General features: G+C 40.6%; 2 protein-coding genes and 1 long non-coding RNA gene across 5 annotated transcripts in view; all 3 read left to right on the forward strand.

Moving 5' to 3' along the window:
• Positions 1 to 235: 235 nt before the first annotated feature.
• On the forward strand, positions 236 to 11,425 carry LOC134874514 (uncharacterized). Its single transcript, XR_010167081.1, has 4 exons — positions 236 to 1,124; positions 1,236 to 1,323; positions 2,938 to 8,090; positions 9,654 to 11,425. It is a non-coding gene; the product is annotated as an uncharacterized LOC134874514 (long non-coding RNA).
• Positions 11,426 to 11,671: 246 nt separating this feature from the next.
• The window catches only part of hipk2 (homeodomain interacting protein kinase 2), a 77,799-nt gene continuing 62,441 nt past the window's right edge, over positions 11,672 to 27,029 (forward strand). For all 3 annotated transcript variants that reach the window (XM_063901402.1, XM_063901420.1, XM_063901412.1), the window contains exon 1: positions 11,672 to 12,045. In XM_063901402.1, coding sequence (XP_063757472.1) covers positions 12,027 to 12,045 — 19 coding nt within the window. In that variant the 5' untranslated portion in view covers positions 11,672 to 12,026. The remainder of the gene's footprint in view (positions 12,046 to 27,029) is intronic.
• LOC134876483 (uncharacterized) lies at positions 12,690 to 18,424 on the forward strand. The gene is made up of 11 exons (XM_063901432.1): positions 12,690 to 12,856; positions 13,477 to 13,667; positions 13,947 to 14,067; positions 14,199 to 14,251; positions 14,554 to 14,619; positions 14,750 to 14,845; positions 15,375 to 15,440; positions 15,570 to 15,665; positions 15,957 to 16,180; positions 16,276 to 16,435; positions 17,736 to 18,424. Exons 2-11 carry the CDS (start codon positions 13,478 to 13,480, stop codon positions 17,864 to 17,866), a joined length of 1,203 nt encoding a protein of 400 aa, XP_063757502.1. The 5' UTR covers positions 12,690 to 12,856; position 13,477; the 3' UTR covers positions 17,867 to 18,424.

The following is a 27,029-nucleotide window of genomic DNA, read 5'->3' on the forward strand; positions in this document are numbered from 1 at the left end:
GTAAACAGACCACAGAATATTTGTCAGTGCTATAGCAACCCTGTCTCCTTGAGTTACTGTTATGCATCGTGATGTATGTTCACTGGCTATTTTCAGTGCAAGTGCAGCTTTTTTTATGCAGGTTGCTTTCATTTGGCACTGCGGGCAAATCCAGTCTTATTTTTTATTTTTTTACCATGAAATCTACATGAAGTTTTGTTGTTGTAATTCTATCAACAATTGTGTCATTTGAAAAACAGTGCATTATGCAATTTATGAAGATGTTGGTACTTTGAATGTTCCATCTGACACACTGGAAGAAGTCTTCATTTGGACAGAACCGGTTTTCTAAAAGCATATGTGATTATGTTATAGTTAGCCTAAGTAAAAGTGGATAGAATTGGACAATCCCAGTGTTCTACTATTTCACTACTAAGTAGACGAAGAAGTGAGGTGTGACTCTTTGAAGAGAAAACTATAGAAATTGCACATATTATTTTATAAATATCAAACAGCATTCAGTTTGAATTTGTACGTTAGCTTAGTAGCACATGTTTCTCCTAGCTGCTTCACCCATTGGTCTGGAAAAACATCAAAAGGAAAGATTCTGAAGGGGTAAAATTGAAATAGCCCTTTCAGATATTAGCATGAAGCCTATAGACAAGCTTTCTCTCTTAACCAAGCTAGATATATCAAGCTAATATTAATCCCATTTAATGAAAAACCATAGCTGTTTCTTATGGTCATGTTTTGTTTCCCCCCCCACCAAACTGTGTTTATGTCGACAATCAGTCGATTAAGATTTGTGGGGGAATATCTTTGCACAAAGCGGCTGCTGATTTCAATAAGCAACTCAGCTGTGATTTATAGACTTAATCCCCCACAGACAGTGTGTGCAGCCAGCTCTAATGAAATACATTGGTTTGGATGTGATCTGAGGAGTCAAGATAGCTGCGCCATGTGGTAAAGAACATATGGATCATTGAGCTCCTCTCCAACATTCCTGAACAATCTGGACAGGACATTGAACGTTTTATCACCACCAAGGACTTAGCAGTTGCCCTACGGATGCATCCAGCTGCCTGTTCCCAGCGGGAGAAGCATCCTCTGGAAAAACAGGAAAAGACCTCTTGCACATTGCTACTGTGAGGTCACATTTTGTAACTTTATCTTAATTTTAGCTGGAGAGTCTTTCTCATAAAGTCTGCAGAGGATTATGCAATCTAATTTAAACTTTGGTGTTTTTTTTCTGCCAGAAAACACAACATTGTGACTGCACTGAATCTTATTGCCACTCTTTCATAACTCTGATGACAACTAATTCCTGCATTCCGGCAGAAAAAGGTCAGCATCACTTTTGTTTTCCGACTCGTGACTCACTTTGTCCATGAGCAAAAGGGGTCATTTGGAGCAGTAAAACAGTTTGAAGCTCACATGTTGTGAGATCATATGAGAATATGTCATCAGTTCCACTTGGAACCATTGGAGCCTGAATGGACCGACTTCAGTTAATAGACTGTATAAAAGTGGATGTCGTCACTGTGACGTCAACAGTTGCTTTGTGGACTAAAGTTTAAGCCTAGAGGTTGGCATTTTGCCTGTCGCCATTTTGGTATTTTGCAACATGAAGTCACACAAGCTTAATAAGGCATTTTTAGGCAATAACAAGGTAACAGTTACCATTCATGATGTTAAAACAAACCGTTTTGGGGTCGGAGTTCTTAAATACAACAACGCACAAAACCAGACAACACTAGTAATGTGCTGTCCAACACAAGGTTAACACACCCTTGAGCATATCCTTTTATATCATCTTTTTCACTATAAATGGGAGCGTGATTTTACTTAATAGTAAATCAGTTGAAAAGTATGACAATTTTCTTATAGACTTTTATATAATTGAACTTCTTTTTGCATTCTCTTTGGTAATTGTAAGCCCCATGATGATGGCATCAAGGCTTTAGGGCATCTCTTCATTGGCTTCACTTTTCAGACCCGGAGGTCGACACTTGCTTTAGTTTCACAGCATACTGCAGAGCTTAAGTGATTAGCTACCATTAGAACATGTTATAGGAGAGGAGAAGAGTGGAGAGGAGGGGAGATGAGAGAGGATTATGATGGCAGTTATGCCATGAGGCATTGCATTTCAGACAACATTCATCATGCTATCAGCTTCCTCAATGTTAGGACTCAGTGTGGGAGCATGTGGCATGCTGGCCAAACCGTACACTGTGGCCATGAGCTGTAAAAGCTTACCTCCCTTTTTCTATTTTTGGACCAACAAATGCCTCCCCCTCTTAGTGAAACAGGATATGTATTTTTATGTAAGGTTATCTGGGGCATGAGGAACATCCAGAACTGCAGGCAGGGCTTTGTGCCAGCTTTCTTTACATCCCAGGTGTCTAAGATACAAAAACAGTACAGGTGAATAGAGTTACAAAAAATATTAATAGATCACCCTGAAACCACTGAAATATGTGGTCATTTGCATACATTTCCAAAACAGAAATCTAAACATTGGATAGTCGGGTTCAAAATTCTTGTTTCATTTTGTTTATATATTAGAGTCAGATGTATTTACAGAATACATTTGGGATATTTGTATCACTACAAACATGTTTAAATAGTGAGTAGTAGTAAAACTTGTGTGTTAGAAGTTGTCTGAAATGTTATGTTTTAATATAGTAATGAGGCAGTATCTAAGAAGACTAACTTTTGTGACTTTATGAGAAATCTGCAGATGCAAATAAGCAGAAAAGTGTAGATAGCCCAAAATTGACCAATGCAACTTCAAATCTTTTAAATCCCTGTGTAAACCATCTTATTATTCCCCATTCAACACATGTGGTGAGGCTTCAATATTAATCTATCAAAACCATTATGCTTTGGCAAGATTGCCCATTTATTTTTTCTGCAGACTCCAGCAGGTGTCACTCTAACCTGTGATCTCCAATACAGACGTAGGAGCTGCAATCTCTCTCCAAATCTGACTGAGACTGTCTGAGGCCGCAAGGGGAGGGGTCAGTCAATCAGTCATTCAGTCATTGCTCTGCCTTCAACATGGCTGAGTTCACTCGAGGTTCAACCCTGCCCAGCAGAGCAGTGTGAAACCCAGTCTGCCTGCCACACTCTGGAACACACTCTGCTGAACCCACGGCACCAGGGGAAGGAAATGTTTTCTACTTGCTGTTAAAACACATGTCCTACCGCTTTCTGTTTGTGTGCTAAACTGCTTGAGCTCACAGTCAAGGCATTCAAAGATAGCGATCATTAACAATTCTGGGTGGCTTTTCCTTTAGATGGGGAGGGCATTCATCTTGGGGAAATAGAAGAGGAGAGACATGTTTAACGAGGGGGTCTTTTTTGATTTCCCAGGACATGTACGACTTATGCTTTTCAGCATGCCAGACATTAAAGAAATGGCCGTGCATAGGCCTACAGCACTTGAGCAACCACATATATGGCTGTGTTTCAAGGACACAACCTTAAGTTTATTTTGCTGAGGAGTGAAGTTGAAAGTGTGGGCGTAATTCTGAGATTGTCTCTGGACTTCAACTTTCCTTGAACCCTGTCATTTTTAGTGTTGGGGGCACAGCTGCAATGAACGCTTGTATCCACATCTTCAGTGTTCTATAGCATGTAAATCTTCATGTATATTGATAGCAGGTTACATAACATCCTCAGCAGCTGCTGCCTCACAAACACACAGGAATTTACATGTTCTGTACGCGGTTTCTCTTTTTCAATCTGTGCATGCATATGTGTGCCTGTGCATGCATTTTATGTGCCTATGTGGAATGGAAGACATTATGAAACTTCTTAATGAAAAGGAGACCTTTAGCAGTGGTGTAAGCTGCTTCAAAAGCATTCACACTAAAGGAAAGTGCTACGCCTTAAGTGGTTAATGTTTATCCCACAATAGAGGAGGTGAAACCTGGTGTGTCTCTTTAAGGTACACCATACATGGCAGGCCCTCTGCTTGTTGTAGCACAAAAAAGAGCTGCATTCAGTCTTTCCCTTTTTTCACTTGTGTGATCGATTGTGCCAGGCCGGTTACATGCTAATTCTGCCTGATATGTTTAGAAACCTATTTAACTTTGTAAAGACTTTATTTCAGATGCAGTGGTGTTGGCTTAGGTCAGTCTATACTGATTACCCCTCTGACTTAAAACCCTGTATTTTCCTTGAAACCCCCCGCCAGCACGCAGATTCAATTTCATTTTCGGTGGTCAAAACCAGATAGGTAAAAAAATGGTTAAACCCACACACATAATGTGCAGTGGAAGAGAAGCCAATGAGCCGAGCAGATGCCGATATGTGTTGTCTTCACTTTATGTTTCCCTTTGTTAAATGCGGTGGACAGAGGCTCTGATTTTGCTCTTCCATTAAGTCGATGGCTTGTATGAAACAGATTAGGGGAATAGTAGGATATGAGATACGTATGGTGTTACCTACAGTTGTAGGATATTCACCTCAAAAGCTTTGTTTTTAATGTTAAAATATGACTTAATAAATATTTATTTGACCTGAAAACAAACTAACTCTTTAAAATCATCAAACTGGCATAAGTACATAAATAACAACCAAAAGAGGTGTGGTTCTTCTTTTAGTTATCTCTTCAAAAAAAAAAAAAAGTCCAGAGGCTGAGATATCCTGATTTTAGAACGATCCTATGATTACCATAATGAAACATAAAATCTTACCTTAGGCCTTACCAGACTAGTTAATACCTTAACCTTTCAAATTCAGTCTCTCAGGTCCTATACTGACTCAACTGAATTTGGTGACCCTGATGATTCACAAAGCTCCAGAACCATAGAAAACACAAAAGGACTGTATACTCTGTCTGGGACTGCCAATAATATACGTAAACTCACCTTTATTAGTTAAATATACCCCTTTAAGTTTACCACACTAGTTTTTTACAATGTATCTGACAACTTTGCATTTTATCAGTGGACATTTACCCTCTAGCCACAGTCAGATGTTGTATAAGTTGTGACTTACAGTGGAATGTCTGTTAATACTTGTACTCTTTCCTCCTGTAGCCAAAAGAGTATCTGTTCATTTCCACTGTGATGCTTGTGTTTCGTCATTGAGTTGGAATTCCACTTGTGTCCAATACATCATTCATGTCGTCATGAAGTCACATCTGGTCATGAAGCTGCACCGTTTTGACAAGCTAACAATATTCTATCTGTTTTTGTCTGGCTTGACCTGCTTCAGCAAGGTGATTTAAACATCATCTGACCAGCAGTGCCCATTAAAATCTAACTCAGACCATGGAAAGAGTAGTAACCACCTTTAGCTGGTCTTTTTCTAAGCCATCTCAAGGTCGACCTTATTTATTTGGCGGTTTAAAGTGCCAGAAAGAGGAAGGAGAGTTTGATTGACGTGGACGGCCCACTGGCCCTGACATGGAATTACATTTAGAAATCAATTACAGGCTATATAATGGAGGAAACACCCCTGAGTGGCGCACAAGCAGCATTTGATTAAGGCAGAAGCAGAGAAAAATATTACTGTTAAAACACTGCTGCATACATGGGAATTATAATACATGTAACTGCAGATTGATGGCATCTGGATAGAAAAAACAAGAAAATCAGGGTGTAAATAAAATAAATAAGAAAAAACTAAAAGATCCTAATATTTGTCAACATGTTGAAGGATGGCTCTATAATGAATACATGATGACAGCTATTATGTTTGAAATGTATTAGTAATAACTAGGGATCATACCTCTTACTTGAGATGAACACATTTCTTCTACAGATTTTCTTTTGGACTACAACAATGCTTTGTCTCATGCAGATTAGTTGCTTGGTTTCCAAGGCAACTTGTCTATTATCTGTCACTACATATTGGCCTGAAAGAGCCCTTACCCTTTTCTTCACTGTGACCCCAGGAGGCCGTTTCCCTCCCACCCTCAGGAACACTGTGTCAATGATAAACCACCCAGGAACATCCACAGTGAGCAGCAGAACCAGTAATACACAAGCAGGCACGAGACAGGACGTTGCAACAGAGAAAAGATATTGCGAGAAACATACTGCTGAGAGATCAAAAATAATAAAACTAAAAGAGAAGCTATTCAGTGTGTTCTGTATTTTATAAGGCATGACAAACAGCTTGATGGTTGAAAACAGAAATGTATGCATGGGTGCGTGTGAAGCATACTGGGTAATCATTTACAGCTTTGGGTTGTAATTCATGCGGCTTGTTTGTTGTTAAAAAAGTAGCGTAGCTCAATCAAAAAGGTAGTCAATGCCAGAATCACTTTCAGAAGAATCCAAATTCAGTTTACTCTGCTGAGATGCCTGGTAAACCACCAATTCTCGCAGGCAGGAAAAACAGCACGCTCGTACAGACCAACAAAAACCACAAAACACTCATTTTGCACAAAAGAAAACACAGCTTTAAAGCAGGAGATTTGTCATTCATTTGACAACTCAGAATGCCTTCTTGTCTTGCAGTCGTAGTTCCTCTTTGTAAGCTTTATTTCCTCATCTATCAGGTCTTTTATACAGTATGCTGTAATGTATATTCTGGTATGTACTGAGTTCATCTTGAAGGTTGATGTGTTATTGAGAGGAAATTGATTAAATGAATAAAGTTTTGTGCCATAAGCTTATGAAATCAAATACAAAACAACTATCCAAACAACTGCGAACATGGATATATAAAAGGCTGACACAGATGGTGGTGGAAAGCAACTTAATCTACAATTTTGAGGTATTAGTTCTATTCTTTTTAATATTATTCAAATGTATACCTTCTACTCCACTACATCTCAAATGTTGAACTCTTTACTTCTAAAACAAATCTATGAGTATATAATATACAGTGCATTGCTATATAGTAAATTTAACCACCCAACAGTTTACAAAAAATAATAAAATCAACTTCCTTTCAGCCAACCACAACATTAAAAGCCTACATGCATCTTATATGTTGCTGTATCAATGATAATAATCTTATATTAAAGTGACCACATAGCCCATTTGGATGCTTGCTATGTTCTTTTGTAATTTAGTTACATTCACTTTTAAAGGGTCGCTATTAAACTAATTTTCAGGTTAATATTTGTATTTTGTGTCTCTACTGTGACATGTTCACATGCTTTGATGTTCAAAAAGCTCTTTATTTTTCTCATACTGCCTGTGTTGCAGCTCCTCTTTTCACCCTGTGTCTGAAACCAGAACCCAGTCTGCTCTGATTGGTTAGCTGGTCGGCTCTGCTGTGATTGGTCAACCGATAAAAGATGTCCTGCCTCTTTTATTACCTAATGTAATTATCTCTTAAAGTCTTTAGTTACTCATGCTAGTCAATTTTTGATGTCCCATATGAAAACAGATTGGTTGTGCCATGAACCAAACAGGGATGTTTTCTATCCAGGCCTCTTTTTTACCCTCTCAAACTAGATGGGAAAAAGTGATTTTCCCATGGAAATGTCAATTTAAGAGTCAATGATGTCATCCATGCCCGCTCAAGAAGAAACACCCCTGATTCTAACATGTATGAGGTAATAATTGGACCTGCGGGACTAAGTAGTGGAGTATCCTGCAGTAATAGTTAAGGATCTGAATCAGCACAGAGGCGATTTCAGCACTATACAAGAGGTCATAAGGTCAATAACAACTGAGCATGTTTTCCACCGACACAGGAGGGGGCAGAAGGAAAACACAAGATGTTTGCTTTCGTCGACTTCCCTTTAAGTGAGCTTTCAAAGGAGTACACATGCACCCTAAATGAGCATAATGAGAGATGGGAAGGTATTTATTTATAAAGGACCACCTACGTAACCCACTTTTGGATAAAAGATGGACCTAAACAATTACGAGGCAGAGGAGATAATGAAAGAGTGGTATAAGTAGTATAAGACGCACAAGTATAGGCAACTGCTGTGTGATAGTCATTCTTAAATATTTATTTTCATTTCATGCTTGAAAAGTTCAGGCATTTTCTTTTGTGTACCCTTGACGCAACCACACTCGAACCACACTTTACTCCTGTTTAAACTTAGAACGTGTGTGTCCTCTAACTCTGCAGGCTGTACTCCGTCCTGTGTCAACACAATCAGGAGCATCTACATCTAGTAGAAGTCAGTGGTGAGTAAATACACTCTGTAATTACAGTGGTTCAATACTATCTGCTGTGTATGTTTAATAAATTACAGTTTATAGTCACCCAGAGAATAAGGTATCACATAACAGAGACTGTAAACAAACAGGTGAACTGGGATGACATGTAAACCAAAAACATTCAGATACAGGTTCAGGTGTACACTCATTATGTTAGCCCTCTGGATTTGATATTTGATGCCGTAAAAAAAGTGTATATCCAGCCATATGTTCAATTGCTCAAAACTGTTATAATGTAAGTATAAAGTCAAATTTGCAACTATTTTTTGGTAACTGGCAAAACCATCAAGTCCAAACAAGTGGCGTAGGAAAGAGACATGTCTCAAAGTATGATGTGTACACTATGACTAAAGAACCAGTTAGTACTGGTGGTGGACCTATAGGCCCGGGGCCCTATTGTAATTGAACATCCTGTACTGTCGGGAGCATCATAACTGTGTTTTTATTCCTAAATATTATAGACCAGAATTACAGGATTGCAGTTTATGTGACCAAATGTTATCACTTCAATAATTTTAGACCTTTGCATGAAAATGTCATAATTAGCATATGAACTCTAGCATTATGGACAAAATGTGTTTTTTTGTGGTGACCTTTGACCACCAACATCTAATCAGTGTATCCTTTAGTCTAAGTGGATGTTGCGCGAGCATGAAGAAATTCCCTCTTTGCAAAATTCATTTACCAGAATGGACAGACTGACAGCACGTTTTCATAAGATGAATGAAAATGTGCAAATATAAGTACATTCTATTTACCTATAATTATTGGAAAATCTTAAAATATCCTTATCATTCTCTGTCTAGCTTTTCCTTTAAACCAGTTATCACTTAATTATTATTATTTCACCTTTTTCAATATTAAGTAGGATATATCCACATGCATCAACATGTGTGTTATTGTCACACTGGGATTTGTAGTCCTGGTCTGTGACTCACATTTGTCCTACACGATGAACTTGGGGGTAGGGAGATCCATTAATCCATCGTAATTACCCTTGCCCATCTGCCTGTATATCTGTCTGTCTGTTCAACATGTCATCATCTGTTGGTCTGTCACGCACAATGTTAAACACCCCTGACTGGGTGTAATGAAACTTCAGGCCATGATTGCTTTGTGCGGACGTTTTGAAAATGACACTGATTGTCCTAAATTGGATGTAAGCAATGGATTAATAAACGGTTGCATCTTGTTGACATAATCATAGATTTATTCCTCAAGTGAAACATTTTTGTTGAGATACAGGCAATTCATTTCATCATAGTAAATAAATTTGAATAAGAATGAAGGGTAAATAACCAAAAAAATCCTAGTTCTTTAAAACAACGGATGCTCAGATTATTTAGGGATACATGAGAATAGGGGAAGGAGACGCTTCATTTGCCTGTTTTATAATTGGACTTAAAAGCCAAAGGGAGGCACAATAGCTACAACATTTATTTGGTCATTTCTGTACACACATTAAATCAAACGTTTCTGATCAGATTAGCAGGAATCAGGAGAATAGTTTGTATCATTTCTCTATTTCAGGGTTTTCAAACTGGCTGTTTGTCCTGGGGGGGTCCCTTACATACTCCCTTGAACAAGAGACTGGCACCTGCATTTGCCCTGATGAAGAACCAGCAATTTAGAAGCAGAAGCATTTTTTCTTATCATCGCAATCCCCACTAAGGCGCTGCACAACTTGTTTGTTGGTTTATCCTTAGGCCTCAATGAAGCTACGAAAAATGTTTGGCAAATTTAACATGCTAAATTCATGAAAAAAAACAAAAACTTAGATGGAAATAAAGACAGATTTACACTTTAAGTAATAATTTAGGATCCAAACATATTGTTATGTATCAATACTGTATATTCAGAGTATTGTAAGTATTTAGTGGGCTGCTACTTTTTTCCAATATTATGTCTCATTCATTTTCCGCATTCTTTCAGTATTGAGCGTTTCACCACAGCATATACACAGCAAGACTCTTTAGGAACATAGTAGCTTTTGTTAAGTAAGTCACATGAATAAACAATGCACTGCTGATGGGAGACTTGCATTACTTGGGTGTTTTAATGCCAAACAAATACAAGTCTGCAGACCCTGTGGGCCTCTTAGACCTCCGTTTATGTCCTTTCCTGCATTTACATCACCACTTAGAAGTGCAGTGGTCAGCTGTGTGTATATATATATACTGTATATATGGTGCATGTGCAGGCTGTGTGTCACATACTTAAACCAAAGGAGTAATTGCATAACTCATTGCAAAGCTGCATGGCTTACAACATGCAGTATGTGCTGAAGATAGAGCATTACTGATTGTTTTTTCACAGAGAGAACATGTGACTTTGTGATAAAACATGTGATTATTTTATCCTACAAGGGTGACATCAGATCACTTCCATATAGCTTTCAAATTTGTTTTCAGCTTAGTGCACTTTAGTAGGCTATAGGATGAAATAGCTCTGCTGCTCTAATGCACTGCTATATTAACAGCCGCCCACATGTCTAAATCGACATGTTTAATTTAGAGGTTTGGTGCACATATTTGCTGTAAGTGCATTTTAGGGTCGCTGGTAAATGACAGATTATTCACAATTGTGTGAGCCTATGTAATCCGTTTCCGCTCCAGTTCATTCTGTGCAGACCTCATGTCGTCATACTGTAGCAGCCTACTGTGGGAGCGCTTCAGCCTCGCAGACATGAGCAAACAGCCGAAGAATCATCCAACAACGATGCACTTTGCACGGCTGGGAATAATGCCGACAGCTGTTAAATGTCCAAATAATAATTACAGCACGGAACATTAAGTAGCGTGATTATGCGATCCTGCTTTTTGATTTGAATGTTTTATCTAAATTGTTAAGATTATATGCTTTAATGTTAAAAGCTTTGTTTTGTATTTTATGCGTACATTATATTTTAATAAAGTGTAATTTTATTTATATTATTCTATAAATTGTTATGAATACATTTGTATTTTTTATATAAATTGCAGTAGTTATAGTTACAGTATTATTTGTATTGTTTTCATTCTGTGTACAAGTCCAACTAAAAAAATTAACAAAAATAAAACAAACTAACACACATTCCACATCCACAAAACAATAAAATACAATTAAGGAAAAACACAATTTTACTACTTAAGTAGTTTAGTTAGTAGAAGTTAGTAGTAGTTAAGTAATTTATAAATTTTGCAACAATACCACATTATAAATCCATTTATTTTGTATCTTTTTTTTTCATGTTGTGTATTATTGTTTTGTATATTTTGTTTTATTTAAATATATACGTTTTGCTTTCTGTTAATCACTCTGAACTGCCTCTATATTAAAACCTGTTAAAGTCAATCTTCTAAAGCTCCCTTTATTCGTAATGTTCTTCCTTTATTAAAGGCTACACATCGTAGCTCATTATTCCTATTTTTGTGATGCCATCTCTCTGTAAATAATGATTTTGATAATGATGGTTATCCTATTTGTTTTGTAGTCCAGACTGATGCGTCTGCTCGTTGCCTGTATCGACTCGCTCGACACTCGACTGCCTGACTGTACACCAAACTCGCTGCGCTCTGACCACTGCAACTTTTGCAGAGACTCCTCACTCCACAGACATGTCGCACAATAGCTGAAGTAAACCTGTCATCGTCTGCGGCTCATCATCTGAGCCTCCACAAACACAACGCAGCTGGCTCTCCATTGCACAGCCTGTCCTCTGTCGCTCCCCTCGCGTCGGACCGTACCTTTTGGAAACGCCTGGATATGAATTATGAGCATTTTCCTCACTAATGAACTGGGCCAGTAATGCAGGAGACCGCGGCGACTCTCTCATCACTGTTTCAAGATGGCAGATTTTCATTGAGTTTTGATCTGAAATCTCGCTTTATTTTTCTGCCATGAATAACAGAAATCCTTGCACCGATGGCCCCTGTATACGAAGGTAAGATGCTTTTGAAAATGTGCTGTTTTCCCCCCTGTGCGGAGCTCTGTCACTGAGCCTACTGTATCAATTGTGATACAATTGCGGCTGATACAGAGAGAGAGAGATGCAATGCACCCTGTCCCCTTTCAGTCAAAATGTTAAACCTCTATTTACATTATATTATCCAAACCTTCCCTAGGCTGTCATGTTCCCTGCTGGTCGGTGCATTACTGCTGATAATCTTAGTTAAAGAATATGAGTAAATACTCAGATTGAGCTGCCAGACCCGAGCTGTGTCCGTTAAAATAGCGTTGATAAAGCAGTAAAAGCTCCTAAATAAGGTAAAAAAAACAATCATGTTTGTAACATAAAGCTGTGTACATGTTGTAAATGTTGTTTTGTCCCTAATGTTTGTTCCTGTTTATATTATAGCTCTGCTTAAAGAAGGAATGAAAGAAGGTCGATCGTTGCGAGTCTCGCCTATGTCATTCCCTTATTTCCGATTAATCCACACCATTCCCACACAGCAGAGGACTCCGATACGGATCCGCTTTCAAGTCATCACATCCGCGTTACTGTCACATTCGTTTTGGTTCCGCTTGGCGGATCAGCGTCGCCACCGCGCGCCGCCGCACATTCTACTGTCAAAACGCGGATCATGACCGGATCCAAATCTGATTCACAAACACGGACGCGCCTCTACCAAAGTCCTTCTGCCTCTACTGTCAAAATGCGGCTCCGCGACACACCCGTATCGGATACGCAGACGCGGACGCGCCATCATTCCAACGGACGCACGGCCAGCACAGCATAATTTTGAGCTCGCAAAGTAAGTATTGATTTTTACATTTATTATATTGTTACATAAAAGTAGATCGTCCCTATATAATTTTCATTATATGGATATTGTCAAACTTGCTTATGACTTGGAATACAATTATAGGAAAACGGTGTAAGTTATGTAAAACAGATTTCCAGATTTCCCTGAATGGGTAGAACAGAACTGTTCGCAATGGTGCGGGTGAATTGCCACTATCATATGGCTAGATAGACTAGTCTGTATTACACAGATGGCCGATAAGTTATAGGGGCTAGATAGTTGTTACACAAATAATTCAAAGCTAGTGTTATAATACCGTTATACATCGGTGCTATACAAGAAGTGACCACCGTCTATCTTGTAGCCGCCTGTGTTTAGCAAGAATGCTAGCTAGCCATGAGCTAGCTAAACCCGCGAACCACTTTGAGTGATGAAATGCTATTACACATATCAGTTAGTAATACATTCTATGTTATCATACTTCAAATCCTGTATCCTGATATCTTATAACATAAAATCCGTGAACAATCATGTGATTGACCGTGACTGCTAAGACTTGCTTGTTGTCATGACCTGAGCTCCATGCTATTACTTTTTGGTGATTATTTTTTCTTTCTGCCTATATGTAGTATGCCTTTCAACCTCATCTCCTTCACCGCCACGAACGACATCGCTGTGGTGCCAGACAGCTGGTGTGACGATGGGGAGGTGTCCTGGCCAAGTTTCAAAAGCTCTGACCGAATTAAAAGAGCTGTGGCTAACTGTGAGGAGCCAGAGCCAAACTGGCTCCAATACGATATGCGGGTCATCAAAAGCTGTGGTAAAATCCATGTTCCTAAAAGATTTCATGTGATTTCTGAAACATTTTATACTGCTGTTATTGACGTTCACAATAATGAATTGCAGTATGTAAGTTTCAGGTCAATGGAGGGCTGTTTAATGCTCTTAGGATTACACTCAAGTGTTCTACTATGCATCTCTGTAGGAAAATACATTTTTTTACAATGAGCTTTTCCTGACATTTCAGAGGGGTGCTCTGTTGCATATTACTGTATATCAATCCTCTGTACAGCTGTATAATGTAAATATTTCCTTCTAGCCCACTATAAGGATGCTGAGGCGATGCTCGGGTCCTATGGGGAAGGCTGCAACACTTCCGAGCTGCAGACGGATGCAGAGCTGGAGACATGTCTGCCATCTAAGCGTCCTAGGAGGGCAGTGTAAGTGAGATTTGCCTTGTTCAAAAGTTCAAGGTTTCCTGCACAGCTTCTATGTGCAGGTAACAGCAGGAATAATATTGTCAAGAGACCAGGTATACTAATATAACAGTAATTATATGCTTACTTAACAGCCATCGTTTTGGAGATGACACCTCCAGCGATGAGGACATGGGGGCACCTGAAGGTAATGTAAACTCTCCAGGTGAAGACTGATGTCTGGCATAATATTGAACAATTATCCAAAGCGACAAACTTTTTTATACAAAGCAACTTACAGTACACAATCAGCAACATATAAAATGTGTGAAAACATATAGAGGTAATATTACAATGTTAGTGCTGATGAATATAGTTTTGTTATGAAGGAGGATATATCCTGGTCAATCTATACTAAATGAACAGAATACACCTGCGTTATGCAAGATTTCATGCAATTACATTTTCAAATATTAACATGTCAAATTTCTCTCCATTGCCATGGTGCAGGTGTGTCCCAGCTTCAAAGCTCCCCTATCATCCGAGGAACTGCTTCGAAGCAGAGGATGACTCATGGTAAGAACTGATTTCTGAATTATTAAATATGGAAGCACATTTGTTTTATCAGCCACGGTTAGCACAAGAAACACCATTTTAATGGCACTGTATTCTCTTCTTTTACACTGCCATTTTCACCAACGCTCAGGAACAGCACCAGCACCCGCACTCTCACCACCTCCTGAAGCGCCAAGATCCAGCGTAGCAAGGCATGGAGGAATAAACCATGATGCCCCCTGCTCTGGTGAGCAATACCTGATACATTAAAGGGTTACTAGGTCACTCAGGAATTGCAAACTGCAGGCCTATGAGCCAAATCTGGCCCAAGGTGTGTTTCAAATGTGTATTACAGTTGGTCCACATAGTAAGCAGTTTTACTGCATTACGTGGCCTCTTAGTGTAGATGTGCCTGCCAGTGGGCCTGTTCACACTTTGCTGGAAATGCTCAACTACATCATAACAACATTACTATGACATTGCAGGGTGCCTTAAGTAATAGAGTAAGACTTGGTCAATACAATTTTGTGGACAGTCAGGTTTTAGCACCCTACGCAAGGGGTTAAACAGTATGGGTATTCCATTATTTTAATGGTATGAGTATAGTAAATTCTCATTTCCTTTAGAATATATAACGCAAGAAAACGTCAGGCATTGGTCTTTATGGTGCAGGGGACATGTCCATAGCTTTTTTAATTTTCTTAAATAGGATCACTAATCACTAAACCATTTCCAAATATTAACATGTCAAATTTCTCTCCATTGCCATGGTGCAGGTGTGTCCCAGCTTCAAAGCTCCCCTATCATCCGAGGAACTGCTTCGAAGCAGAGGATGACTCATGGTAGGAACTGATTTCTGAATTATTAAATATGGAAGCACATTTGTTTTATCAGCCACGGTTAGCACAAGAACACCATTTTAATGGCACTGTATTCTCTTCTTTTACACTGCCATTTTCACCAACGCTCAGGAACAGCACCAGCACCCGCACTCTCACCACCTCCTGAAGCGCCAAGATCCAGCGTAGCAAGGCATGGAGGAATGAACCATGATGCCCCCTGCTCTGGTGAGCAATACCTGATACATTAAAGGGTTACTAGGTCACTCAGAAATTGCAAACTCAGGCCTATGAGCCAAATCTGGCCCATGGTGTGTTTTTTGGCTTGCAAGATTGATTTAATTATGTACTGCAGATGGCCCACATACACAATGAATGCAATAATAATAGTAATGACTTAAACAGTAAAACATGATATGGTATTATATACACTGCATTGAAATTACACCAATATTCCATTCAGTGTTTCGAAGAAGAGAATACAGTGCCATAACAGAAATGTTACATGTTTTTCAATAGCGTTTGAGGTCCAGAAATTGACGCTGCTCCAGAAAATCGTTCACCAGAACGAGCAGATTCTGGCTAAATTGGATTTCCTGGCAAGCCGCCAAAATTGCCCCACGCCAGAGATGACAGGACCTGAGATTTCCAACGTTCAATTTCCCCTGGAGGACCTACAGGCAGTAGATGCCTTTGAAGATCTACTTAAAGACCAGGCCAATGCCTCCACTCGACAGCAAATTGTGAGTTTTTTTTTTTTTTTGCATGGAGCCAATAAGTTCCTATAGATCGTCCATAAGAAAATGTGAATCGTAAGTGTCTACTCTATGCCTTTTAGATATCTTCTTTATCGATAATCGGAGGCCAGGACCTGAAGAGGATAACCTGGAACATCCTTGGTCGAATATTCGGGGTTGCTGTGGCCCACCAGATAAACTGGAAGGGGGTGAATTCAAAGAGGGCTTTCAGCCGGATGGCCATTAGGCCTCTTCTTTTCTGTAAGTAGTTGTTCAAACACAGCCACAAAGTACCTATCCACAATTCACAGCTTTTCTAATTAGTTTGTTTTCCATGCATTTATATCAGGGTTCCCACCCGTCCTGGAATATCAGTAGAGGTCCTGGAAATTCAATAGAGGTTTTTCCAGTCATGGAAAGTCATGGAATTTGAGCATTTTGCATGTGCAGTCAGGGTATATCATTGAATTTGAGCAGTATTGTGCTTTTGTTTTGTCTAGAATGCTGCCCACAACATTATAGAATACTGTAGCGCTGAGCGGTAGCCACTTCAAAAGGATGAAGGAGGCAGCAGACAAAATGAATCGTCTTCGTTTATTTCCTGCCATCTCACAGTCTGAAATGTGGGGGAAAAGGAGGTGTCCCCCAAGAAAATAATAAACACTGCTAATCACTAAACTAAATAAAGTTACACTCTAAAATTCAGCACGGCTTTCCCCTATTCAATCTGCTCAGCTCTGACTAAAAATAAATAACGTCTTGGAACCCTTATCGATAACCCCACCCTTTATCAATAACCGTCCTATCTAGTGGTGGATAGTCTGGCTTCAGAAGTATCAATCCAGCACCTGGCCTACTAGGCACCTGGCTTGTTCCAGCCATTTACTGGACACTGAACACTGTCCTCTACTGACCAAGATATTTAAAAATGTAAACATAGGCCTACTTTTTTCAAGGTCAAAGTTGGAGATTTCAAATTAATTTTCCATTGGGAGACATAGGAGATAGGTGAATAGGATAACATTTTAAACTGTGATCAACTATTCTATTTCTATTCTAACTGTGATTCTTTAACCTTGAAAAAAAACACAGGCCCTACTTTATATCAATCGGAATATTTGTAATATATCATGCATAGGTATTTAATAGTCAGTATGAACCTTTACTATTAGGCCTACATTTTTCTCTGTTTAGCCGTTTTTGCATTAGATTGATTGGACTATTTTCCCCTTGCGAACACGCATAAAAAGCGCTCGTTCTATATGAAGAGAACGTGTTCTATCGCAACAAGGTTTATTTATATTGACTATCCGGTTAAAATGACTGCTTGTTAACTAGGATAGTACTCATAGTTCTACTATCGAGTGGTCTCTGCATATTACTCTACACTGCTCGGAGACTTTCTAGGCTTGGATATATTTGTTATAGCCTATTGTTGTCGAACCCCACCTAGTCAGCCGTAAATATTTTGTTTGCTTGGGTTTTCCAGTGTCGCATCGTCATATAGGCCAATGTGCGATTGAAATGTTCCGTCACAAACATGAATTCTGTCTGATTACAGGTGCCGTGAGGAAAAACCCAATTGCCTGCAAGTCTGCAATGGACGAAGACATCAGCAAGCACGCCATACGTTGGTTTAATTTAGCTGGGGATCGGGCCACCAGGAAGGCGAAAGAGATCAACAAACATTAAATACAATACATTAAATACAACAGTTATCATTTGTCGGGTTATTTTTTTGTAGGCTATTAGCCTAAAATGTGGCTTTTGCAGTTCAAGACAAGTGTGTTTTCTGCCAAATTAGAATGTAATACAAAGCCTGTTTGAAACAAATGCTTAACTGGTTTAGTTTATTAGGATTACCCTTAATAAGAAAGTAAGTTCATTAACACGGATCCAAAACGGTCCCGGCCCGGAACATTTATGAGTCCGGAATGGGTCCGTAGCTGATACAAAATAGTGGGTCCGTGACGGATGCAGTACGCGGACACGAAATGAGTCCGTCTCGGATGTCGCGGGTCCGAACCGTGCCCGTTACGGAGGTGAGCTTTTGAGCGCGGATCCGTTACGGGTGATATACGGGTCCTTTTTGGGTCCGCGCAACGCCTCCGCGGCGGATGATACGCGGCGTGCAAGTGGACGCCGATACGGATCAGTTTGGCGGATCCGTTCCGGAGGACGACCTCCGGAGGATGAACTCCGGGGCGGATCCACCGCGGAGTATTTTTGCTGTGTGGGTTATTAACACCGACTGACTTTTAGATCGTTCATTGCATCTGTGATTTAAGATGTTTTTTTAATTGTTATTCCGGGAAACATGAGGCAAGCTTAAATCCAAGCGTGTATTCGATATCGCTGCAGCATTGTAGCTGTGACTAATCCAATTGAAAAAATGCTACCCTGCATGCTTCCCTAAATTGTTTGTTGTCATACAGGTTTTGTGTTTCTTCTATTTTAAGAGAGTGTAACACAAACAAACAATTTGTTTACTTTGCAATGCCGTTGCAAGGTTGGTTATACATGTTAAAAAATTGCCACTATAATCCGTGCATGATCTTCGGCACAGTGGATAGGATAAATGCTACTTCCCATTTGACACTAATATAATTAATTGTGGGATCAAAACTGACTATTAGTATATAACATTGCGTTATGTTGCTTTAATTCCGCTGTAGTAATGTTTCATTCAGAAATATACCTCCTGAAACCCGTAGTGATGCTTAACTGACGTACAATAAGACAGGTCCTCTGTAACAATATTTATAAAGATAGCAGAGGTTTACGTGCTGATCACAAGCTAATGCAAACTGAGGACTAATACAAAACAAATGATGACCCCTTATGTTTCTAATATTTATTTTAGAGCAACCCAATGTTTGATATTTTCTCGTCTACTCTGTAGTCCCTCTGCTGGTGTAAAAGGGAAGCCCTTTTCTTCTATTAAAACTACTACTGAGAATTAAGAACTATTGAAAAGTGATACTACTCATTTTAAAGTGGCATACACATATCCCACACAGAAGTATGCTCTAATATGAAAGTTGAGGTTATTAAATGTGCTGCTGTAGAGGATACATTATTTTGAGGTTACTACAGACTCCTCACTGAAGTCATGTCATGTCACGATAGGAACATTTTGGTGATTTTTCATCAGGGGTGTTGAAGCCTACAGGCATAGCTTGAGACGACAGGCATTTCAACATGAAAAGGAAAGTTGAAATGAGACTCCTATGCAAAAAGGTAATTAGTGTAAATTACATTCCCCGGCTTTCCCCCCTCGCCACGCAGAGGAGGAGAAGGGAAGAGAAAGAGGCGGCAGGGGGAATTAATTACCTTGCCTGTCCTCCTCAGTGTTGGAGAGGCCTGTTATGTAGAGCAGTCATGGAAATGACCAAAGTCTCCTATGGAAAATGGGTTCGGGGGGGCCCTGCATAAAGTAGAATTAGACGGGCTATTATGGTGATTACTCACCCTGGGCTACAGGGCAACTAATAACTTAAATCTATATGATGAACTGCTTCCTTTGATGGTTAACAGTTGAGATTGTTGAGGAAAAACACTTTACAGTAGACATATGTTTGCTTAACTTGATTTCACATTAGTAGGAATTATTTGTCTTAACAAGGTCGAGACTTTCAGGAATGTTTAGAAGCTGATAGTCACGGTTGTGTCCATGTTCGGTTTTTTTTTCTCTTTTTTTTTGGTGTTTGCCTTTGGTCCTCTCGGCCCAGACAGAAGGCCATCAGGAGGGCCTGCTGGCAAGCAGTGCGCGTTGTGATCACCCTGGGAGCCCGCTCTCATAACCCAAACTGACACCTTGATGGATGTCGGATGAACGGAGCAGGTCCAGCAGCCCCCAGCTGTGGAAAAGCTAATATTCACACACCGCCAAACCCTGCCTGTCCGCCCGCCTGCTCTCTTCCCTGGCTAGATATTGGTTGTGCAGTCTGCGTGCATGTGTGCATTTGTCTCTCTCTGCGTCCCCACACACGTGCTTTCTACCCATTTGTAGGGCAGGCCTGCAAGAGGATTAGACAGCTGCAGAGCTGGGCAACAGGCAGGGAGGTAACTTAATTTGCCTCTCGCAGGTCAACCGGTATATTCCAGAGAGGATTCATTCATTCACAGCTGGAAAAATGGACAGAGTATGACTCAGTGGCTGATGATGATGATAGTGTTGACAGACACTGCAGCATCACAGGCAGATTAATGTTTTATCTATCCACACAGCCATTATGTGTTAATGCAACTTTGAATTACCATGGTTTCCAGGTATGGGTAGTGTGCCCTGCCCATGTTTGAGAGGAAGTTCCTCCTCTGAGGACAGACTACTTTCTCGGAAACTGCCCTCTCTGTCTCCCTCCCGCTTCCCTCTCATGCTTGTTTGGACCCGCTTGATTGATATCTTCCTCACAGGCCACGACCCAGGCTTGGACTCCAAGGTTGCAGCTTTTTTAAACTTTGATTAGAATTGCAGGAAGAACCCTGGGGGCCTTTGGGGGGCCGCGCCCCATGGCAGAGTCAGGGGAACCGAGGAGGGTCTTTCTTTCTTAACGTTATGACAAGCAGGGTGGTGTGTTTAGCTCTTCACTGTCCACAACGGAGAGAGGGAAAGCCTGCAGAGGGAGGATAGTTAAACAGTTTGAGGGATGATAGTTAAACAGCTCACAGGAAAGAGCAGTCATCACTCAAATCCTTGTACCATTGTGAATGTATATCTCTTGTTTTTCACCGTCACTCAGCAGCCGTTTTGATCTGTTTGTTGACCCTATACATCACCTCATGACTTGTTGTTTTGAAGGTGGTTCCTCCGCAGGATTATGAAAATGGATAAGCTGTCTTTACAAGTATTGCTTTTGCATTATTCAAAGCTTCCTATCTGGAAAGGAAAGCGAAATCCAGTGTTCGGGGATACTTTGTGCTATTGATTTGTTGAAGCATTTAGTAGAAGAAGCTGAGGCTTTGGGGTGAGATAGAATGCAAGTTTTGTGCAAGATGAGGTGTGTGTGTGTAGCTCTCAGAAGAAGACGATGGGATATGTGAGCTCTCTGATGTGCTGAAATAGTTCACAGGTGGGATCTGAGGGTGTGGAAACAGATGAGGGGTGGGAAGGGGGGACGTCAGACTGAACTGAAATGACAGGTTAGTAGAGGCCAGTCTGACACAGGAGGCCCAGCCTTGAATATTAGCAGGATACTTCCCAGCTATTCCAACAGGCTCAACTTTTCATATTCTACTTTCAGCAAATTTCTCTGGAGTGAAACTGCCTCCAGTACTCCAGCACATCATTCTCTGACTTCTTTTTTCTTCTTTATTTTAGCTTGAAGGAAATTCAATTGAGATGCGAGGGGACTTTGCAATTCTCCTTTTCTCTTCATTCAGGAAGCCTCCTGTTTTAGTGCTTCTGCCATATGGTTCAGACCTCTCTCGGAAACGACTCTGAAAGCTGGGCTCTGAAGTCCTTGAAGCGGGATACCACATCAGTTGCTGACATTAGTTGTTTTTTATCGGAGGGTAAGGGGGAGGCTAGCTGAGATGGAGCCTCTACTCTGTAGACTGCTTACACAAGGCATTTCCGTGTTGGTTGTCATGCATGTGTGAAGGCCTTTTTTCCCCCTGCACTGTTGTTTCACACTGTGTTTGGTGTCAGCTTGTGTGGAACAGCTGCCTCTGGCTCTGACTAGCTGTATAACGACTCCAGGCTCTGTTAAGGGGAAACCAGTGTAGCAGGCGTCTTGTTGCTTTACTTTCTGGCCTGTAATATAAAGGTTTTTTTTTATGATTTGCAAATATTTAGGCCTGCAACTAACAATAACTTTTATTGCTTATATAATTAATCATTGGGTTCCTTTCAAGATCAATCTATACTAATCATAATCAATTTGTTTTATAAAATGTCAGAAAAATGTGCATCCCAATTTCTCAAAGTCCAAGGATGTCCTTAGAAGTATATTAAGGACATATTTTTTCAGTCCAAAACCAATAGAATACAATAAACAATAGAATACAAAACATAGCAAAGCTGGAAGACCTCATATTTGAGGGAAACAATACAGCATGTTCTACAATTTTCTCATTAAAAAGGCAAAACAATAATTCAAAATGCAGCTCTACATGTAAACCCATCATAGTGCCCTTGAGTCTGGAATGAACACCGTTAAAACCAGCAACCCCTGTGTTTTAGTCTTTGACTGTTAAATGTGTAATTTGTTCCCTAAATGGATTAGTAGCAATTTGGAAACAATTTTCCTTCTCTCAGCAGGTTGCCACATTAACTTAAAAAAATGTCCACCTTGTATTTTAAGGATCATCGTGGGAGAAATAAATGAGTGTCCCGCTTACATCTAGATAACCTCCTCTTGCTAAAAGTAGAGTAATAACGGCTCTACAGTGAGGATGAGAGCAGCATCTGTTGAAAAAGTGCTGAGAATCTCTGCTCCTTATGACACATCCAATGCTTTGATCTGCTATGAGAGCCACGGTTCAGACAAAGGTTCACATTTTACTGCTTTTCAACACAGCACAGGGTGAATGAGGCCTTTTGTTAACTGCGGCCTGCTAAGCAATTATTACACAGGGACTCCTTAAGCATAAAGGGCACTTTACATGCTCAAGGTTTCAAATAATTTTCTTATATACAGTATATTCAAGTGGATTATAATGCACTGCAGAATGAGCACAATCTGCATTTTATTCGCATGCCATAGATCGCATGCTCACTTTGCAATCATCACTCGCCAATGACCCATCCAATTCCCACCCCCGCGTTCCCAGCCCCACCCCCACATCTATCTCTTATCTGCCCTTCCATCCCGCTCTGTTTGTTGATAAGCCGAGAGGCCATTGGCCAGTGCACATGGTGCCCATGTGACACTTCGGCAACAGCCTGATGGCCAGATTGGAAGCCCCCATGTTTGTGTGTGTGTGGGAGAGGCCTACTGTAGCATTTTTGTTCTCCTTAATCATGACCCCCACCCAAAAAGCCCTCAGACTTTGCTTCCCGCCTCAGTCCCCCCTAGCTTGTTTTATTGCCATCACTAACCCCCCACACTTAACCACCAGCTTGTTTGTTGCATACGTTGTCCCTGTTCTTAATCCTATTGTTCCTGATAATCCAATCCCGCCCCCCCCCCCCCCCCGACATCGCACCCACTGGAAGAGAGCTGAAGCTGCTGGCTAACTTGGCCTTTCAACTTCACAAGTCCCATCGCACATGCACATGGTGAAGCTGGTCAAAGAAAGTTAAACAAAGCTCTGAATGTGGCGCAAAGATGACAAATGATGTAAGGTGCTACAGCTGGATGGTTAGGAAAACTCTGGCGCTGAAAACTACTTCATTTAAACAAAAGTCCCAAACCGTGTCCCTCCATATTACATGAGCGAGGAATGAAAAATGTTTTAGCAGGTTTTAATCAAGCCTCTCGTAACCCCCACACTTTCTTTTCTTCCGAGTGACGGAGACAGGGTGGGAGGGTGAGGATAGAGATTGAACAGATAATGAAATGAGCAGCTATGGATTGAGTTGAGCAGGAAGATTGGGGCACTGAGGTTGGCGTTATTAGGGTACATGCACTCATATTCATTAACAAAGACACAGCTATGGGCTCTGCCATGACTAGCCAATGTGGACTAAGTGCCACTGCCAGCCCCATCACCACTCCTGGCTCCGGACCCTCTCAGTCATGGAAGGGAAGCGGAGCGATGGGTGGCTGCTGGCGGCCCCTTCACAGATGGCTGCAGGTACAGCGCTACGCTTGGCTGGTAACCAAAGGACTCCAAAGCTCAGACGAACGCTGAAGTCCATTTCTGTCCAGATCCAGAAGGCAAAAGGCACCGAACAGAAAAAGGAGACGGCCATAAAGTAGGACCGGGGTAGTCAAAAGAGTCAACAGGCATGGAAATTAGGAGTTTTAGCCCCTTTCCTTGTGTTCTTTCTCACATAGTTATCCTATGTCATGTATATTTTTTTCTCTCTACATGCTGTGTTATTCCCATTTTTCTATTACTGAGAAATCCGTTTTAATGGCTAATCCCAGTTAGTTAGAAAAGAAACTAAAAAGTGACGGTCACTTCCCGCTCAGGTGATGTTGTTTTTTTTGGTTCCACCTGGGGTTTTGTTAAGGAAAACCGTATTCACTGTGATAAGTCCATTTCAATACAAAGTTGACCAACAAGTAACACATCTAAAGGAACGGGAAGTAGTAGTGACTACATGTGCTGATGGAAATCTCTCAGAGGTTTTAAAAATTAAAGTCATGAAATGTGGAGAAATGGTCATTGCTATTTAATATTAACATTTCGTGAGAAAAATTATTTCTTCATTACTTGCTGAATTTTGATTAGCTTTAAAGGGATAATGTAGAAAGAAATAGTGTGAGAGAGAGATGTTAAAAAATCATTGATTCAATTAAAACATTTTGTGGATCCTCTAATACTGCTTCAGTACTGACATGAGGAAGCACAGAATATGCCTAACTAAGAAATAACTCCTCACTGCAAGAAATATTGTTACATTCAATCGCAATACAAGTGAGTGATTATGTTTGTTAAATGGCAGTTCACAATTTTTTATTTAATAAAGGTTTTTGGAAATGGTTATGCTTTTGCATTCCTGTTGTTTATTCAACAAGTTTCAAAAAAGCTTTTTTTCCCAGCAGTTTTACTGTATTAGCTTTAGAGTACAAGCTTGCACTCCTTGGAAGCTTTGAAGAACTTTAATGCTCACAAAACAGAAACAATGGGGACATTTATTACTGAAAATGTTACTCATACACTCACTGTGTAAGTATGGCTTAGTTTAAGTATGCTAAACATAATTCATGAAGAGCAATACCTGATTATATTTCTGGGCCCAACTGTTTTGCAGTATACAAAAAGACTGCACACCTTTTAGAGCCACGCCTCACTTCAAAGCTTCAGTTACCATCATGACCAGCCAGCAGGGCTGCCTGTACTGACCCCCCTTTCAGCCTGAGAGACAGAGAGTGAGGGAGAATGGATGAGAGACAGGGATTAACAGACATTTAAAAAGTAAGGCCGAGAAAAATGGAGGAAGGGTGTCAGTGCAGCTTGGGTGGAGGGATGAATACCCCCTGGTCAGGGCTCATGGGCCTCAGGGGCACTGTCAGAGGTCAGGGGGGTTTGGCAGCTTGGTTAGGAGGTATGGGGGTCAGTGGTCTAAGAGGGATTTCCATGGTTGTGGCGGTATTGGGGGTCTTAGATCTCACCCCTCGTCTCCTTCTTACATCTGGGATCAGCACCGTCAGGATAGGCGCCCCGTCTCCTCCGCTCCCCTGACAGGGCCCAGCAGCTGCCAACACACACTCAAATATGCTCCCACCCCTCCATCACTTTAAGAGAGGCTGGCCCAGAGAAAGGCCAAACGTTGACCTTTAGCCATGTGAACCTGTTCTCTTTCATTCACTGAACCAAAGCAGTCCTGGCCAGGCACATTTTCTTTATTTGTGAGGAGTTCTGGATTCATAAGCATTCAACTCCAAAATATTTGGACATGTTCATGTTGCTGAGATGGATGACACTTACCGCTAAGTTAAGTCCCATCCATTTCAGTAACATGAACCTCTTTCAGTTCCCCTCAACGTTTCAATATCCTGGACAAAAAATACCCCAGCTAGGCTAACTCACTAATAGCATTCCCATCTTTTTTCACAGTAAAGCATCTTACTGTATGGTGAATCATTATTTACTAGCTTCCCACAGGTCATCTTTTCCATCTGTTGAAATTCCTCTCAGCTACTACTCAGACGGGTTCAGAACACAGGAACACCCAAACTGGCAAGTTATTACAGTAAATGGATCTTGTTTCATGTAATTTACTAAAGAAGTTGTTATTGTAAAACTTAACAAACCGACAACTGTTCTTGTCCTTGTGAAGGTGTTTTGCCATCTTATTCAAATGTGTGCTCCTCACATACTCTGTGTGTGGGTGTTAAACCGATGGTCAGAATAGCCAGTTCCTGCCTGGCTTTGGCTGCTATTTGCAACTACGAGGACACTGTAAATATAATCGGCTAAAGCCATGATTTTCAGACGCAGAGGCTATGTTGGCTAGCCATGTTTATTACCTCAGCTCTGTGGCCAAAAACACTGAAGACAGCCCTGTTTACGTCCCACTGTCAGATGGATTAAGGGCACATATGCTTTGCTAAATTGGTATGTGAGCATGTGTTTGTGTGTGCTGCTATAATCTTTTGAAAGCTGTTTGAATATATAGCATAGTGGGCCTCCTTACGCTGTCAAGGATAGAAAGCCACAGAAGGAGGGTTAAAAAGAACAACGATGAAAAAAGATTAGGAGATTAAAAACTGTTTATCAAGCATGTATATGGATGAGTCACCTGCAGTATGAAGCCAGGGTTGCATGTTGAGGCATTTAAAGAGAGAGAAAAAAAGCCTCAGTAGTCTAAATTAGTCTGATCTATGGCCTTAATAGGCACAAAGCAGCAGCTTCACACAGTCTGCTGAAATACCACACACTCTTGTCAGCTCGGGAGGCATGTGTACCATCTCCTGTTAGTATTTGATAGCATTGGGAGGTGGAGTATAGCTGGGAAGGCAGGGGAGCAGGAGGCCAACTGCTTATGGGGGTTATAAATGTGAAGAGAAGTTGCCTGTTCCTTCCTCAGTCTGTCTTATTTGGGGCAGTAAAACGTGGGCTTTCTTTCATAGGCATCAGCAGTAATAACTATCAATTGTACTGACGCGACTCCTGATACAACGGCTTGAGGATATCTTCCCAAAAAAGTAGTTCCTTGTTTTCAACTAACAGAGCTGACATTAACAGCCAGACATAGGTAGTTTCTCATGACCAGATGTGGATCAAACAAACAAGTATG

The sequence above is a fragment of the Eleginops maclovinus genome, chromosome 2 (genome assembly GCF_036324505.1).
Source record: "Eleginops maclovinus isolate JMC-PN-2008 ecotype Puerto Natales chromosome 2, JC_Emac_rtc_rv5, whole genome shotgun sequence".
Lineage (NCBI taxonomy): Eukaryota > Metazoa > Chordata > Actinopteri > Perciformes > Eleginopidae > Eleginops > Eleginops maclovinus.

What these genes read in the sequence shown, in the direction of transcription:
- LOC134876483 (XM_063901432.1), top strand. Translation starts at nt 13,478, where the DNA reads ATGCCTTTCAACCTCATCTCCTTCACCGCCACGAACGACATCGCTGTG. An exon ending in CCATGATGCCCCCTGCTCTG is followed by an intron (nt 14,846 to 15,374) that starts GTGAGCAATACC and finishes GCCATGGTGCAG; the next exon opens with GTGTGTCCCAGCTTCAAAGC. An exon ending in CATTAGGCCTCTTCTTTTCT is followed by an intron (nt 16,436 to 17,735) that starts GTAAGTAGTTGT and finishes GTCTGATTACAG; the next exon opens with GTGCCGTGAGGAAAAACCCA.